This window comes from Danio aesculapii, chromosome 25, assembly GCF_903798145.1.
Source record: "Danio aesculapii chromosome 25, fDanAes4.1, whole genome shotgun sequence".
Taxonomy (NCBI): domain Eukaryota; kingdom Metazoa; phylum Chordata; class Actinopteri; order Cypriniformes; family Danionidae; genus Danio; species Danio aesculapii.
In genome coordinates, this window is record NC_079459.1 from 21,189,186 (window position 1) to 21,208,603 (window position 19,418).

The 19,418-nt window shown below is 31.3% G+C and overlaps 1 protein-coding gene across 5 annotated transcripts in view; it reads right to left on the reverse strand.

The window, feature by feature from the left end:
- The window catches only part of mical2b (microtubule associated monooxygenase, calponin and LIM domain containing 2b), a 92,357-nt gene that overhangs the window by 38,834 nt on the left and 34,105 nt on the right, over positions 1 to 19,418 (reverse strand). For 3 of the 5 annotated variants that reach the window (XM_056452279.1, XM_056452281.1, XM_056452280.1), the window contains exons 12-18: positions 18,455 to 18,654; positions 17,055 to 17,155; positions 16,892 to 16,960; positions 16,676 to 16,807; positions 3,014 to 3,200; positions 2,850 to 2,914; positions 1,138 to 1,219 (exon numbers count right to left, since the gene is read on the reverse strand). In XM_056452279.1, the coding sequence (XP_056308254.1) occupies positions 1,138 to 1,219; positions 2,850 to 2,914; positions 3,014 to 3,200; positions 16,676 to 16,807; positions 16,892 to 16,960; positions 17,055 to 17,155; positions 18,455 to 18,654 (836 nt within the window). The other 2 variants (XM_056452283.1, XM_056452282.1) reach the window with 2 other exon arrangements.

Sequence of the window (19,418 nt, forward strand, 5' to 3'; positions counted from 1 at the left end):
TGAGGTTTTAACCATTTTTTTATACAATGAAAAGTCATTGGGGTGCAAATTATTTTTTTCAGATTCATTTTTTTACCCATTTACTTTCATCATATGTCCAAAAACACTAATTTAGACCCCATTTATTTTCATCATACGGTATTTCCAAAAACAATCGTTTGGACCCTGATGACTTTCATTATATAACCAAAAACACTAATTTAGACTCCATTGAATTTCATCATATGCTTAAAAACACTATTTTGGACCCCATTTATTTTCATCATACGGTATTTCCAAAAACAATCGTTTGGACCCTGATGACTTTCATTATATAACCAAAAACACTAATTTAGACCCCATTGAATTTCATCATATGCTTAAAAAAACTTTATTTTGGACCCCATATACTTTCATCATATCCAAAAACACTAATTTAGACCCCATCGAATTTCATCATATGCTTAAAAAAACACTATTTTGGACCCCATTTACTTTCATCATATTCCCCAAAACACTCATTTGGACTTTATTGACTTAAATCATATATCCAAAAACATTAATTTAGACCCCATTGACTTTCATCAGATATCCAAAAACACAAATTTGGACGTCGTTGACCGTCATATATCTAAAAATACTGTTCATTTTTCAAACTATCATTTCGCTTCTGACATGTAAAAAAAAAAAGTCATAATAGTTTAAATCAACATGAAGGCAAGTAAATAACTTTCATTTTTGCTGAACTGTCCCTTTAAAATCCTTAAACACAATTCACCTTTAAGTTTAAACCACTGTAAAAAGTACCCCAAAAAAAACCTATGCTCTACAGAGTTTAAGCCCCGTCTCTCTGGCAAACGATAAGCATTTAAACCAGTTCATATGGCTGCAAGGACCCGCTCATGCTCACTACTGAGGGAGCAACAGGCTCTCTGCTCATCTGACCTGTGACCTCATGCAGGACATATATGAAGGGTAAACCCAGACTCAGCAGCTCATAGAGGAACATATAGTCCTCCTGCCGCTCTCTGATGTGGTGCCCTACGGCCCGGGACGCCCTGTACATCCAGCGTGCAAGCCGGCGGGGTGAAGCGAACATAGTGCGGCCCACACGCAGAGGCCAGTGCAGGCTTTTCCTAATAAGGGAAGTCAGGGTACCTGAGGGCTGCCCGCGGGTCCCGTCAATGGATGTGTGATTCGAGATGGTGATGGATGAGGGTCTGACGCCACCGCCGTTCATCTGTGTGATACAGTAACTATATTGTAATTGAACAGTGTAACAGTTACAGTACACAATTGTATATAACACAAAGGGGACTGGCAACAGGGATGTCCAGACATATTAATAATCAAACATGTTACTGTTATTATTTACACCTGCATTTAAATGTATTAATATTTTATATAATCAATACAACTATTAGTGTTAAATGTAATTATTTACAAATTATTATAAAATTGTAAAACCAGAATTATATTAAAACATGGCTTACTAATATGTGTAAATACAACAAAATAATATAATTATAATCCAAAATATTATAATCAGTATTATACTCTCATTTTTGTTACTGTTATTTTGATTAATAATAATAATAATACTACTACTACTAATAATAATAATAATAACAACAACAATGATAATAACAATAACAATAATAATAACAATAATAGTCATATTTTAAATAATACCAATTCATAAATTGTAATTAATAATAAAATAGTAATAATAAAAGACAACACTAATAATAATAATAATAATTTTAAACGCAACTGTTATTTGTCCCTGTTATACTAATAAAAATATTATAATCATATTAATTGTCATTATTATTTAACATTTTTCTTATTATTATTTCATTCGTAAGTAAGTTTATAACGATTACTATTACTCCATTCCTTTTCTCAACACTTAAAAGACATTTAGGGACTGAAAACACCAAGTGACAAAGTGTTTCAGGTGAGTTTTTGTCCCATTCTTCCTGCAAACAAGTCTTAAAGTGGGCAACAGTACAAGGTCTTTGTTGTCCCATTTTGCGCTTCAAAAAGCACTACACATTATCTATTGGAGACAGATCGGGACTGCAGACAGGCCAATTAAGTACCTGTATCCTCTTCCTCCACAGCCAGGACTTTATTAAAAATATTATAATCATATTAAATGTCATTATTATTTAACATTTTTCTCATTATTATTTTTATTATTATTGCATTCGTTAGTAAGCTTAAAATGATCATTATTAGTTAGTACATTCCATTTCTTTTCACAATACTTAAAAGACATTGAGGGACTGAAGACACCAAGTAATGAAGAGTTTCAGGTGTAATTTTGTCTCATTCTTCCTGCAAACAAGTCTCACTGTAAGCAACAGAATGGGGTCTACCTGTATCCTCTTCCTCCTCAGCCAAGGCTTTATTATAAATATAATCAAATTAAATGTCATAATTATTTAACATTTTTCTTATTATTATTAAAATTATTGCATTCGTTAGTAAGTTTATGTTGATTATTATTAGTCAGTACAATATAACTGACTAAAATCCAATTCATCATTTTAACAAACCTAATATTAATATTAGTATTATTAGCAACATAAGTATTTATATTAGACTAAAATTCTAAATAATTATTTTAATAATAATAATAATAATAATGCGTTTAATAGAAATATATAAATTTTTACTCTGTCATATTTTAACAATATTGTGTTGAATTAATACAAAACAATTTTATCTTGAAATTGACAGCCAAGGAGGTGCACACAAACCTGCTGCTGTTAAATAAACATTCATAATAAACAATATAAGTACAGCACCACATATAACAAAAAAGTTCATTTAAATTCAGGTTTATTCAAATATAGCGTTACCTCTCCTCTTCGATGCTTAGTGCTGGTTTTCCGCTGAGAAAAGTGCATCTTGCAGTAAAAAGTGCCTGAAAGAACATGAAACAACTGATCAAACTTCCTGTCAATGTAGCAGTGCAATAAATGGGTGGTTCTAATAAATAAAGTGCTGAATAAATAAATCAGACCCTGCTGTGAATCGAATGTGTGAGCTCCGAGCCGCAGTGAGCATCCGCAGATGTGGCAGCGGAAACACTCTCTGTGGAAGAAGAAACCCTCGGCGCTGAGTCTCTCCATGATGTACACGCGCTTCTGACAGAACACACAGGTGTCGCTGCCGCCAAGAGACGCCGAAAACTCCTTACGCACACTCACCTGAAACACACAACAAACACGTTCAATCATTTTGGCAGTAGCAAAAGACATCGAAAGCATTAAAAAATTAAAAAAAAAGTTAATTGCACAAATGACATGCTAGAAAACTGCTCAGTCTATGAAGGTAAACTGGAATTGAAATTAGGGAAGCAGCAAATTTTCAGCTGACGAAAAATATTGAATGAAAATTATTGTTTTTTCCATTTCATGCTGGTTGCATTAGAGATAATGTACTGTTGTCAAGGCAACGCTGATAAAATGACGCCACTCGATTATACTATCAATATATGTTTTTTTTTTTTTTTTTATATCTGTATAATTACAATGAGTTAAATAATAATAATAAAAAAGTTTTACACTACTTATATTTTATACATGTATTATACTATAACACATTTAATATTTTTGCATTTTTCAGCCAAGTCGATGCAGAAAATTTGGTTTCGGTTTTAGACCCGAATTTTTATTTCAGTGCATGCTTAATTAAAATGAGTAAATATAAATAATCAAGATTAATTATTAAAAATGATTAAAAAATGGGAAATTAATAAAAAAAAATGAGAAATTCTATTGAAAGAAAAACATTTAATTTTATTAAGTAAGAAATCATTGTTTTTGGAGTCACTTTCAATTTGCTCAAACCTTCAATTATTATTATTATTGTATTACTTCGAACTCAAAAATAAGAATAATTGTAATATGAACTGTTAAATTATTCTTCAACTTGCAAACAAATAAACTCAAATAGGAAATACTTTTCAAAATAATAAATGGAATTTAATGATTTTTAATCAATTAAAAAATAATAATTTAATTTAATAAATGTAATAATAAATAGTTCCTATAACTTTTTAAAACGTAAAAATAAAAACATGTATTAAAATTAAAATAAATTGAAACTAAAAAGAATGAATAAATATATTTGGAGTATTGCATCACTTGCACAAATGTAGCTAAATACATTTAATAAAACTAATAAATAAAATAGAAACAATTACATTTCCATCACTCTTTAACTTGTAAATAAATAAAAATAAATAAAAAGATTAATTTTGCGATATTTTAGGGCAAACTTGGTCAATAAAGTAAGTCACTGTGAGTGAGCAGGTCAGTTTCACACAAAAGTCAAACATTTAGTTGGTCAGTCAATAAATCGATGCTTTAAAGCCAAAGTGTTGTCCAGAACAACACGGCAAAAGCTTTGTGCTTTGACACCGAAACACACATTACCAGTCCAGACTCTGCACATCTTCTGGCCTCTGTCTGTAAACAAACACGCGCTTAAATACAGAAAACATCACACTTTTGGCCGATAGCAAAAGAACAAGCAGTTCAAACTTCTTAAAACCCCTCTGCAGATCACAAGATTCAATCACCGCGATTTATACTGAACAACTAAAAAATAGAAAGAAAAAAAAAAGCTCCACATCCTGAGGCTGAAACCCGAATACACACTCAGTGTTTGTCTCTGAGTGGCATGAATAAGATTATTGAGTATCCTCTTAAGCCGGACGCTGAAGGCACAGTTAATTTACCGATTTCATAAAGTGGTTTTTTTTTAAGCATCCTCAATACATTTTTGGAGGCTTTTCCACTGTGTCCTGTAGCTGGTACTTTTTTAATTTATTTATTTATTTTTTTAAGTACCACCTCTGGTGAGGTATCAAGTGAGCAGTCACCAATTGGTCAGATTGAACTGTCACTTTAAGCATGAGACAGACCACATGGTTTGGGTCATATGTTTGTTAATGTGTTTACAATAATATCACGGTAATCAAGACACAACTTTATTGATAGTCCTACCTATCTTAAGAAGCACTAAACTGCAGTGGATATGAGCCAAGCAGAGCTTTTTAAGTTTTTCTTTTGCTGCAATTTATCGGTTTGTGTCTAGAATTCAATTACAATTTATTTTAAAAATAGATGTTAGTTTTATTCATATTTGTATGATGAAAGATTGTTCATACATATTTTCCCTAAATAAACGTAGCAATTTGCCTAAATACATGTAGCATTTTTCTACAAATTACAGAGCGAAATGATTATGCAAAAAACATTTGGACCCCATTGACTTCCATTAAACAGCTGAAGTCAGAATTATTAAACCCCCTAAATTATTAGCCCCCCTGTTTATTTTTTCCCCAATTTCTGTTAAACAGAGAGAAGATTTTTTTCAACACATTTCTAAACATAAAAGTTTTAATAACTCATTTCTAATAACTGTTTTTTTTGATCTTTGCCATGATGACAGTACATAATATTTGACTAGATATTTTTCAAGACACTTCTATACAGCTTAAAGTGACATTTAAAGGCTTAACTAGGTTAATTAGGCAGGTTAGGGTAATTAGGCAAGTTATTATATAACGATGGTTTGTTCTGTACACTATCGGAAAAAAATATAGCTTAAAAGGGCTAATAATTTTGACCTTTAAATGATGTTTAAAAAATTATAACGGCTTTTATTCTAGCATAAATAAAACAAATAAGACTTTCTCCAGAAGAAAAAATATTACCAGACATACTGTGAAAATTTCCTTGCTCTGCTAAACATAATTTGGAAAATATTTAAAAAAGAAAAAAAAATCCAAAGGGGGGCTAATAGTTCTGATTTCAACTGTATATGTCCGAAACACTTTCTATTTTTCATTATGTTTTATATAACAAGTCATTGGGGTCCCACAAAATGCTTTGGATTTTTATTGTATGTACAAAAACACAATTTCTTTTTATCTACAGAACATAAAACGTCATATTTTGAACATATTTGTAATGATAATGAGTCCCCCCCCCCCCAAAAAAAAAAATTACCCAATTGACTTTCCATTTTATCTCCAAAAACATTTTCCATCCATTTTTCATAATACAATTTACCAGAAAAATGTAGCAAAATCTTTGTGCTGACACAAAAAGACACATTACCAGTCCAGACACATCTGGCCTAAATGTTTGCAATTTTCTATGTAATTAATCAATTGGGCAACTATGACAACACATTTTTCAAAACTATGGCTTATTAACCAGAACTAGCATGATAAGTTAAAGTTTACTTCTATTCACCTGCAGTATTTTTACTTTCACACTCCCCCTCCCCCCCCAAAAAAGAAAATTCTGTCACCATTTACTCACCCTCCACAAACCCAAAAGAAGATATTTTGAAAAATGTTGGAAACCTGTAGCCATTTTAACCTACTATGGAAGTCAATGGCTACGTTTCCAGCATTCTTCAAAGTATTTTCTGTCTCTTACCAGTGAGAGGGTGAAAGGGTTGTTGGGTCTGTGGTCGGTCTCATATAAGATGGCCAGAGTCGCGGCTTTTACACCAATGGCAGACGAGACTTTACCCACTGTTCTCTGACCAGCACAATTCAACAGATGATGGAGATGACGGAACACAGAGAAGAGAGAGGAAAAGACATTCAGGAATAAGGAAAAAAGTGAGAGATATATACGCAGACTACAGAGGAGAGAGAGATAATAGTCTCTTCAATAAATCAAGTTTATCAATAAATCACTTGTTAATAATGATTAAATATTAGTTATTATCATTGTTTTTATTATGTTATTAATATTATTTTTATTATTATTAGCAGTAGTATTATTATGATCATCATTATAGTTGTTTTATTATTAAACAAATGGATCCCCCCCAAAAATTATGTAACACTTGTAAATTCAATGGCTGAATTAAATTAAATTTTATTTCTTGATCTATATTTTTTATATCTTTACTCCATTATTATTATTATTATTATTTTATTATTAACATTATTATTAATAATAATTATTATTATTACTATTATTAACATTACTATAATGATTATTAGTATTACTATTATTAACATTATTATAATGATTATTAGTATTACTATTATTAACATTATTATTATTAATAATTATTATTATTATTAACATTATTATAATTATATTAACATTATTATTATCATCATCATCATTACTATTATGAACATTATTATTATTAACATTACTATTATTATTATTATTCATCATCATCATCATCATCATAGTTATTAACATTGTTATTTTTATTATTATTATCATTATTTTTATTACTATTATTAACATTACTATTATTATTATTAATCATCATCATCATCATCATCATTATATTATTGAGTAAAATACTGTAAATTTAAATGAATAGTTTAATACATTTATTATATTTAACAAATTACTACTACTAATAGCATTAATATTTTTATTATTATTAATAGCATTATTATAATAGCATAGCAATTATTAAATGCATATTATTATTTTCAGTAGTAGCGTTTATATATTTTTATCATTAGTAAATAACTATTATTATTATTGTGAGTAAAATATCAGTTGCAGTGTTCATATTACTGTTATATTAGCAAATAAATAAGTTAATAAATATAACCTTTTTGCTTGGAATTTTTGTGGAAAACTAACACTAAAATATTATTACAATAATCTTATTTAAATAATATCAACATTTACGATGACTTTTTTACTGTACTTTTAATAATTTGATGAGACTTTTTAAGAGCAATTAAAATATTATTCACTACAAAATTAAATAAATGAAACTAACTTGAATATTACATGAAGAAATATAAATTGTTTTATTACCATATAAATTCTCCATGCTTTCAAAATAGTAATAATCAATATATCCCATTATCCCTTTACATCTGTGTTGTGCTCTCCAAGACAAAAACAACAATCAAAACCAATGCTACACTACGTAAATCTACACATACTTTCCTGAATTGGCTGTGTATAACAACTGAAACACTTATGAACTCTAAACACATAGGACTTCAGTCAGAAATCAATTAGATTTCAGAATCACACAGAACAGGAGTCAAAACATGTCAGGGTTTTCTGTCAAACGGGGTTGAGGTCAGCGTATTATGATTTTCTTTTTCTCTCCTCTATTGACTGCAGTGAAGACCTGCGGCTGAATACCTGTTTGGAAGGGTCAAGGCGCTCAACGCGTCTGATTTCAGTGTGTTTGTCAGCCTTCAGATGCGTTTCTGAAGCTTCACTGCACTGCGAACCAATCAAAAACGTGCTTTCAGGAATTGTTTTTCAAATACGGCTTGGTTTGTTCAGGCTTAAACACAGGGATGCGATGCAAAACTGTGATCAGACGAGGAGCTTTTTTTAGTTTTTTTACCTCTTTGTGTTGGAGTGAAGGAGCAGGAGACAGAAAGCAGGAGAGAGTGGAGGATTCTGGGATAGTTTGAGGAGAGGAAGGAGAAACAGCAGGAGAGCTTTCATCTGTCTGTTTGAAGACATCCAGACCGAATACACAGAGAAAAATAGGTTGCCTGAGACACTGAATTAATACAATATTTGGTATGTATCTACTATTAAATTCAATCGAGTTTATTTGTATAGCGCTTTTTCATGGGGGAAATAAGTATTGAACATGCCATGTTTTTTTTTTTCCTGGGATTAATAATTATTAATAATATATTAATAATACAAACACAAAAATAAAACAAAACAGAAAAATCGGAAACATTAGTTATGTGTAATGACGATGAAATGACACAAGGAGAAAGAACTGAACTACTGAAATGTATTTAATACTTTATATAAAAGGCTTTTTGGTGATGGCAGCTTAAAGACACCTCTCATTTGAAGAATGAAGTCAGAATAATTGCTCATTGACTTCAACAGAGTGTAAAAATCTTGATTGCTTCTGTGGGTCTCGTCCATCAAATCTGAGCTTTAATTTGTATTTTCTATTGGATTCAAGTCAGGTGATTGGCTGGGCCATTCTACAGCTTGATTTTCTTTCTCTGAAAGCATTCAAGAGTTTCCTTGACTGTGTTTTGGACCATTGTCTTGCTGAAATGTCCAGCCTTGTTTCATCTTCATCATCTTGATAATGTAGATGTTGGACTAAAGCAGCAAATATTAATTTACACTGAGGAAGGGCATAGGGTTGGTGAATAACTGCTGAGAGATTTCAGCTGCAGTCTGGGTTTTCACTGCCTTTCTACACCTCCCTTTCTTCATGTGTTCAATAATTTTCCCTTCGTCAATTCATTTTATTACACATAACTTCATTAGTAAAGTAACTAGATTTGCTTTCTTGGCATACATTTCTTTGGTTGTTACCAACATCGAGGAAAAATTTCTAGTCATGGCAGCTTTATTGTGCGTTCACACACGGATGAAGCGTCAAGCACGAGTGATTTACAAGTCATTGCAAAGACTCGAACAGACATCCTGCGGCGCTGTTCGTGTGAATGTGGCAGCACAAATTAAGTGTTTTCCAACTTGAATCGCTCGAGTTTAAAAATCTGAGCTTTAGCAGACAATCATGCTGCGTTAATCAATCAGGAGCTTGCTCTATTATGGGCGTGACTATGACGTAGCGCCTGTTGTTGGCGTCCAGACGGGAAATCCTCCTGTCTACACAGGAAAACAGCTCATCAAACTGGGCTTGGCTCAGTCGGAAATACTGCTGAAAGCTTAAATCATCCAGGTGTAGTTTCTGGAGGAGTTGATGAACTCACAGAGCTGGGTGCACCTCAAAAAGGATCTAGTAGACACGGTGCCGAACAAATCTACGCTGTTTTTCAGTCTTAATAAATAATAATATATATAATAAATAAATAATAAATAAAGCAAGCTACTCTCTTGATTAAAAAAAACACGTCAATTATTTAGCAACAAAAATAAAGTCACCAGGCAGACAGAAGTTCCGTCCATGATGTGAATCCGCGTCTTTTGTGAAGTGAATTTCATGTGCAAATGAAACGACTAAACTCACAATGTTCACACGATTATTCGCACATGCCGTGTCTGGTGTGAACACCCCATTAGAATTACGTTTTCTGAGAAAAAATGTTGACGTGTTCAATACTTATTTTCCCCGCTCTATTATTGTTATAAAGCAAATTGACAAAAAGTTTTTGTTATTACAAGAGATGTCGCAATACTGACAATGACGCATAACAAAGCTGAAATTCAGCCCGAATCAAAGAAAAGTCAGAATTTGCTCAAAATCGGACTCAATAATGGCACAGTGTTTGCCCGGCTTAATGGCTAACCTTTATATAATTTATACGGTGAAAATTATATCAGTGTTATATTTGATTATATCTTTCAGTTTATGCAGGATTCACCATGAGACTCACACACTTCAATTACACATCAATTAAATAAATTAAAAAATCCTTATAATAATAATAATAATAATAATAATAATAATAATAATAATAATAATAATAATGTTATAACAAGTAATAGTTTATTACAACGAAAATGTTAAAATATCAACGCTAGAATTTTTATATTTCACATTTAAACTATATTTTTAATGTTTTGCTGTAATAGAAGTTAAAAACACAAGGAAACGGTGACAAGCAGAAAAAGCGTTGTGTTGAATAAAAAAAGCGGATGTGAACACTTTTCAACAAAACTCATCCTCACAAACAGTCCTGCATAAAGCGTTACATTGAGGTTATCCCAGTCAGAGCACACATGCAGCACTTAAACTGCTCATGACCATTCAGTGAGCACAGCACACAGTGTCCCATGATGCTCTAGTGCAGCGAGTTTGACCTGAGGTTGAGCAGGGCTCCCGGTGAACAGGCTGCTCAGCTGCTGCGCTCGCTCTTTAATGCTCTTTCTGGTCAACGGTCTGGTCATTTCACTCTCACTTTTCCTCTGCGGAAGAGTTCAAGGTAAAAAAAACAAAACAAGAAAGGAAGGAAAGCGAATTCATGACTGTCTGGATCAATAAGAAAATTGATTATTCCAAGTTTACAGTCAATATAGTCATGCACTGCATGCACAAAAAGGCTTTGCTCATTGTAATTCTGATGATTTAAAGATATTTGGAATTATTTTTATTTATTCAAATATTTAATGCCACAATTGCAGCCTAAATAATCTCATTTATTTATGTATTTTAATTAAAATGTATTATTTTAATTTTACTGAAGTAATCTAAATTATTTAGCCAACAATACAAGGAGTAGGAATTTTTATTTATTTTAAAATAGCCTCAAATTAAGAAAACAATTTCACCAAATTTTCCTCATCTTCAATAAGGTAATAAAAATGTTCAATTTGTATTATTTTATTTTGAACTATCTATCTATCTATCTATCTATCTATCTATCTATCTATCTATCTATCTATCTATCTATCTATCTATCTATCTATCTATCTATCTATCTATCTATCTATCTATCTATCTATCTATCTATCTATATATATATATATATATATATATATATATATATATATATATATATATATATATATATATATATATATATATATATATATATATATTAGCAAAAGCAATAACGCATCTATTTATTTTAAAATATTTTCATAATTCAGAAAACAAATTCAGTAAAGCCATCATCAATCCGAGATGCGTTTATAAAATATAAATCAAAGGTATGGCATTAATATTCATTTTAATTTAATACATTTGACTAAATCTAAATATTTGCTATACCTTTTATTTTTTAAGTGGTTTAAATTCTAATCTAAAAAAATATCTAATCTTACTTTAACATTTATTTCAGTTTGTCGATCATAAAACATTAAAATCACACTTGTTTACGGTCCATAGAAAAATGAGATTTTATGAGTCAATGTGTTACACTATGTCACTCTTTCAAACATTAGTGAAATTCATTGGCAGTATAATGTTATCCAGAGCATCACCTGAGTGACCTGCTCCTCCAGCTGCTGCAGGCAGTGCATCATGGGACTGAGAGCGGGAGTGAAGGGAATGAGAGGAGATCTGGGTCGACATTCACTGCTCTTATGAGCTGAAGACACTGAACTGTATTGACACTCTGACTGGATCTCTGCGAGTCTGTGACTGCTCTGTCTTTCTATATAGTGTTCAGAATGAAGAGTCTCGCTTCGTGTGTGTGATTCCAGCAGTCTCAAATACGGAGAAGGCTGAAACAACACCCAACCAGACAAAAGTTAACACCAACTTCAACCAGAAATAGAAAAATCACTGGGGATGCATGAGATGTACTGGAGACTGATTTGATTCAAGGCTGACATGAGAGCTTTGTGCCAATTACATTTTTCATGCAAATTTCCCATATTTTTACATAAATGTTTTATTAAATTTGCTAAAAAATAAAATAGTTTATTTGAAGGATCTATTTATTTTATATTTACTAAGTGTTTTATTTTGAATAGAGAAACGATATTTATATATATATATAAATAAATTAAAACAATAAAACTGTTATTAATAAAAATATTTTACTTAAATATTTTATTTCAAAATTGTACATTATAATGTATTTTAATTATATACTGTTTATTTTAAATTAGTAAAATATTTATTGAATTAACTTTTACACTTTTGCAATATTTAAAAAAATAAAATTAATTAAAAAATAAATTGAAAAGGCTAAAATCATTAATTTGCTTTATCAAAGTTCGTTAAAATAATTACTTAAAAAATCTCAATTAGAATTTAATAAAATGACAAATCATTTCATATAATATTTCAAATGTAAATATTTGGAAAATAAAATTGAACCAATAAAAAAAAATCATGAATAAATAAATTAATAAATACATACATAAATAATTAATAAATTATTATATTTAATAAATAATCATTCTAGGCTGTTTTAATTGAAAAAAAATAGCATAAAATATGAATATGGACCATAACAAGAAAAAAGATATCTGGGCAGTGGACACATAAACTGATGCACTGTAGGGTCTTTCTCATGCTCCGTGATACTACCTGCCATTTGGCTTTGTCTGGAGCTGGCGAAGGTTGTGCAGGCTCAATTTTAGGTCTGGCAAAGCGAGGGTTTTCAGTCATATCCAAAGAAACAGGTCTGTCCGAGTCAGAGTCGCTCTCCGAATCAGACTGATTTCAGTAAAATTGTGCCAGAAAGAGGAAAAGAAAAGAGCAGAGTAACTGAGTGAAAGCCAGAAAACACTTCAAACTTCATTTCCGTGGATATTTATGTTGAGTTATAGCATACTAATGCTTTATAATTTATACTATAATATATAATTAGTGCATTTTAGTTTAATACTGTAACAGCTGGCAGATCGTTTAAAAACAGCTCATTTTAAATAAAAAGTAAACCACCAGGACGACTCAAAGGCTTAAATGGGCCTGAATAAATAATCTTCCTTATGTGATATGTTGTCACAAATATCATTTTAAGACCTTTTTAGGTGATCGATTATACAATGATTATTCAATAGCACAATAATTCAAATACACATTTCCATCACAAATAACAAATCATTCCGATTCGGTAATTTAATATTAAAAAATTTAATGTTAGAATATAATCTTTGAGGTAGATGTAGAACATAAACGTCCTAGTAAAAATGTCTTTAATGTGCAATCAGATCAAATGGAGGAGTCGTTCATTTTTGATGATAATGAAATGCATTTCATTACTAAAAATGGTTGATGTCGATATATTGATTATTGTTACAGGCCAAGGATTAAAATCAACATGTATTATTCTGATGTAATCTTGCATCACCTTGCATAAATTATTATTTTTTGCATCAAATATAAAGTAAAAGCAAAGTAAAATTCAGTTTTACTCATAATAATAATTGTTAACTAGCCTCATCAGTCCTACTGAAAAAGTGTGACTGACTTCTTAAACAAATGCAATGCAGAGATGTCAGATAATCTACATCATTCCAACCAATATATTCCACCAATCTGGAGAACAAAAGACAAACTTTCAACAGGAAGCAACCAAAAATCACACTTTGAAAAGCACCATCATCATTCCTTCAGCTGGAAATATCTTCAGATTTCCTTTCAGTGCACAAAGCCAGGCATTCATGTAGGATTACAGAGAGTTTCAGAGCAGATCCTGCTGTTCTTTCTGCAGACTCCGAAATATCACTATCACAAGCTGACCAGTCCAAAATTCTAAATAATGACTTCAGAGTTCAGTATGAGGCTCAATAAACATCACCATATCATCTCAGCAGCTAAACCTTAAGGAGATTAACCTTAAGGAGCTTTTGATTCCCAGAGGAGTTTTTGTTTAGCCGGGAAAAAGTTCTTTTTATGGTATTGAAATGTTAGTTTTTGGTTTGTAATTATACTAATGTTAAACTAACACCTGATTTACTCTGATTATATACCCAATGCATGCCTATAGGCAACATTTTTCTAACACTCCCCACGCATTATCCCAAGGTTTAGTAGTTAAATTCGAAGAATGTTACTCTAATGTTCTCCGGTCTACTTCTGTATTCTGTATTCATATTTAAAGAAATCATTTACTCAACCTTTACTTGTCACAAATCTGTCGGACTGTCTTTCTCCTGTTGAAATCTTGAAAACCAGTAACCATTGACTTCTATAGTATTTGTTTTCCCTACAATTGATGTTAATGGTTATCGGTTCCCAGCATTCTTAACAATATCTTCTTTTGTGTTCAACAGAATAAAAAGAGACTTATAAATGTTTGAAAGCACTTGAACAGGAGTAAATTGTCAGTAAATGTTCATTTTTGGGTGAACGATCCCTTTAACACTGAAACTACCAGAACTTTACCAGAATTACGATAGCGGCCATTCAGACCGTTCCCATACAAGACATCAGTCACACCACATTTACATTGAAAGCTTCTACTGAGATATTAAATTTAAGCTTTGAATGTCTGTCATCATATTTTATAAACAGGATTCGTACATATTTTACCCATTAAAATTCCATGACTTTAAAACTTTCAGGTAAATATCCCTGACATCATGTTTCATGTGTATGTATAGTATGTATAGTATTAAATAAAAAGAAAATGAATGTTTTTTTTGATACAGCATATAGTAAAATGCAAGACAATCTATGGAATATATTTAATACAAAATAAAATGGATTTAGATAACCCTTTACACTATTTTAGAACAGCTAAAATTATTTGAGAGCATTTGATTGGCCAATGGCAGAAAAGAAGTAGAGTCTGTGACAACTAACTCTACCCTTAAGCATAATTTATACACAAAATAATAGAATAATACTTCTACTAAAAACTACTGAAAACAAATGACAGAACTGAATGCCATGTGATATTCATTTGATTTATGTTGAAAAATATTCAAGTATAGATATTTTTTAAACAAATTTCCATGACTTTTCCAAAACTTTGTAGGTTTATTTGTTTTTCCAGGCTGTATCCAGGCCTGGAAAATGGCATGTCAAAATTACATGACTTTTCCAGGTTTATTCATTACCGTATGGACCTTTTTTGAAGTAATTACCCCAAAAATACAACATCTTTGGTAATAAAGCCTATAAAAGTATAGTTAGGCTACTAAACGTCCGCGAAGCCATGCACCTCATTTTCATTTAGACTTTCACAAGCACTGAAAATGTTGTTTTCAAAAACACGTATGAAGTAGTGATGTTTTTGCTATCAGAAATTTATGTTTTTGTTAGCAAGAAGTTGCTAGGCAACAGAAGCAGGCATATCCAAAATCACAGAGAAAAGTAGCAGACACTGAAATGGTATTTAAATGTAGAAATACTTTTGTGTTTTGTGATTTTAATAAAATAATAATGTTTGAATGCAATATACACATATTTAGAAAAATTCAGGCTATTGTAGATATGTGGGTTTTATTTCAGTTATTCAATTCCACACAATTTTAAATAGTCAAAATGACCGCCTCGGTAGCTCTAGTTTTAATAATATTTCATATAAATGTATCCGATTCTTGTTACATGTTATTAATAATGTGTGCATTTTATTAAATGCTGTATGTGTTACCAGCAATGTGTGAAATGCCAGTATTGTATAGAATGCCTAAAACCGTCTGGTACGGTTCATAGGCAAAGTATAAAATAGCAGTTTTTATAAGGATCTTTCCTACTTTTCCTAGGCATTCTATACAATTTCTAGGCATTATCATTTAAGCAAAGTGTCAGAAGAGAGCAACAAAAGCCTTTATTGATCATTACGTTTTTTAAAGTGAAAGAAATATGAAATAAAATACATGATGTTCTTACCAGAAAAACAATGACTTTGACTGATTCGACAATGACCAAACAATGACTTTGATCGCCGTCATCAAATAACGACCTAAGCACCACTGCCATAGAACTGCTATAGAATTCAGAGTTGCCGTGCAGCAATGTATAATGTACCAATCATTTCATACTTTGATGTTCCATTTTAGGCAATCTATATTTATATTTACTAATATAAATCCGGATAAATATATTAAACAAAAAAATATTAAACAAAAATCAGTCTGGAATGTTCTGTGAAGGATATTTTTGGGCTCTTCTATAAAAATAAATAAATAAACACCCTGCAAAATTCTGGAAACATTAAAAAGAACATTCCCCATTATTTTCTTAAGAAGAATGTTTGGTTTAGTTCCTTTGATTAGTTTGATCAAATAAGGAAGAAGAAATACAAGCAGAAAGTAAAACAGGGTGACTTTTAAAAACCTCAGCCGTGGTGAAGTGGTACCTGTCTGCGTAAAGCACAGCTCGGGGCGTTCTCCTCGAAGCGGGCCAGCAGCTGAGTAGCCATAGAGCGAACTTTATTCTCCTTCTGCTCCTCCCTCTCTCCTGCAGGGGGCGCAGTCTGACAGGACATCAGCTGGAAAAACAGCACACCTACTGTGTTAGAAGAAGGGCAGCAATGAACTCTGAAAACTCCAGAAGAGCCAGTGAACACACTTACCTCCTCATGGTGAATGCTGGCCTTCTTCCTCTTCCTGTTCACGTCACTTTCTTCCAGCTTCTTGTCCAGCTTGGGAAAAAGAAGTAGTTGGGGATTATACACCGGAGGACCAGTTTATGTTGGTTAAATCAGAAGTTTAATGCATTTGGGATAAACATGGTACCTTTGGGATTCTCTTCCGTGCATGATTTATGGAGTTGTAAAGTGAGTTTGCAGGTTTTGATGAACAGTCTCCATTATGTGCATCGGTCTCTTTGGGTAAAGCTGCAGACAACAGACAAACCTCTTGTTGAGCTTTGTATTATAGGTGCATGTGTTTAATGCTAATGAACAGAAAATAATAAACATATTAAAGGGATAGTCCACCCATAATTGAACATTTCCTCACCATTTTTTCACACATTAGCAGTTCTATGGCTATTTCATGGCAAGATCAATATACATAAAAACGTTATACGAAACTGTAAAACTTCATATTTCAGTAAGAGATTAAACGCAAACAAATTTATAAATAGAAATAAATTAAATCTCAATATTTAATGAATAACTGGTGATACTTTTTAAAAACATCCATCAAAGTGTTTTTATTATAAAAATCTTGTCTAATTGTCTCAAGTGGTTCTAAATTTTATGAGCTGCTTTCTTTTGTTGTATACAAAAACCGAGATGGAAAAAAGCAGCTATTGACATGCATAGTTTGGACAAACAGACGAAGTCAACTTTTTTTTTCCAACTTCATCCAGAATATCTTCCACTGTGTTCAACAGATAAAAAAAACTCAAACAGGTTTGGAACAAGTGGAGGATGAGTAAATAAAGAGAGACTATCACTATAAGAAACACCAGTAAATATTTTATGTAATATATAAAGCCAGTGCATTTGATAAGCACACAGTATAAACTAAATTAAGGAAGTATACAACAAACATTTTCTAGAAATAGAACTTTCTATAGATTCTATACATTTCTATAATATTCCCCCCCATAAATATAGAATTTTTCAATTATACTCATATTGATAATTAATTTGTGTGTGTGTGTGCGCATAAAGGTTTAAAACATTAACTGTATTTCATATCTTAATGAAAAATTTTACCTTTTATATTGCATGTAGAAATGTACACATTCATCACTACATCTGGTATTAAATTAAAAGAATTAACTTTTAACTATTTGATCAAACATTTAAACTGATATTTATGAATTTTATTTTTAAAAATAAATGTAGAGATTAAATATGTATTGAATTATTTAAAAAAACTTCCTGATCAAGATCTATTTTTGAATGATATGGACTCGTGCTTATTGGTAAAGTAATAAGAAATTGCTCAAAACCAGAGAGCATGTGCATAGCAGATGCACAGATTTACATGCCAACATTTCTTAAATGCTTACTTTAATTCAATAACGTTATCCAGTGCAATACAGTTACTTGTATAATGGAATACATGACCTATACCTGAAAGCTTTTCTGAACTTTTAAATTGATCTGTGTGAATGCAACACTCTACAAAAACAGTTTATGTGAGATTGTACTGGATCTCTACATTATGTAAAGCTCTACCTGTGATGGATTGTGTTGATTTGTGAAACATCTCATAAAATTTGGAGAGGTAGAGCACCATAATCAGCTTGTCCGGTCCCCGTTCGGCATCCATCTCCCTCCCTGTGGTGACCGGCTGAATGCCAAACTCTCTCTCAGCCACGTCAAACGCCAACTGGTTGTTTTTAGCGCAGTCTGCCTCATTTAAAGAGTCAAAATCACTAGAGGACCAGAGAGAGCGAGAAGTGAGGAAGTAGGTTGTTATTCAGTTAAGGCGAGATATTTCAGGAGAGAAGGGTGAAAAAAATAAAATAATTAACTAGTTATCACAACCTTTCCCCAGTTGATCTTTGACATTAGGAATTGTGTTTTATTTATATATATATATATATATATATATATATATATATATATATATATATATATATATATATATATATATATATATATATGCGTGTATGTATGTATGTATGTGTGTGTATATATATATATATGTGCGTGTGTATGTAATTGTACATATATGGAACACAGAAAACAGTTAGAAATAAAGGCAACTGTGAACGAAGAAATTGTGTATATAATTGTACATGTACAGTAAATATAGTTGAAATATATACACACAATCTGAAAAAGTTAAATAAAGGAAACAGTTAATGATGTATTTTGGATGATTTCTGACAATCAAACTGAAAAAAAAAAGTCAAAATCTGAATGCTGACAGGTGCCTGCCTGCATTGTCTGGTCTTAAACTGGTATCCTGGGTTCTTGTATTCTGTATCCTTGGTGAGCAATAATATTTGTTGAATCTCCTCTTCACATAATGGTGAGATGAGCAGATAAACTGATTTATGATGAGGCACATTTCACTGCGAGTCCAGTCACATTTTCCTTTGTTCCCAAAAGGGAGGAGATTTACGACAGATGGAAATAAAGTAAAAAAAAAATTATGATGTAATTAATTCAGTGTAAATCATAATGCTAGCTG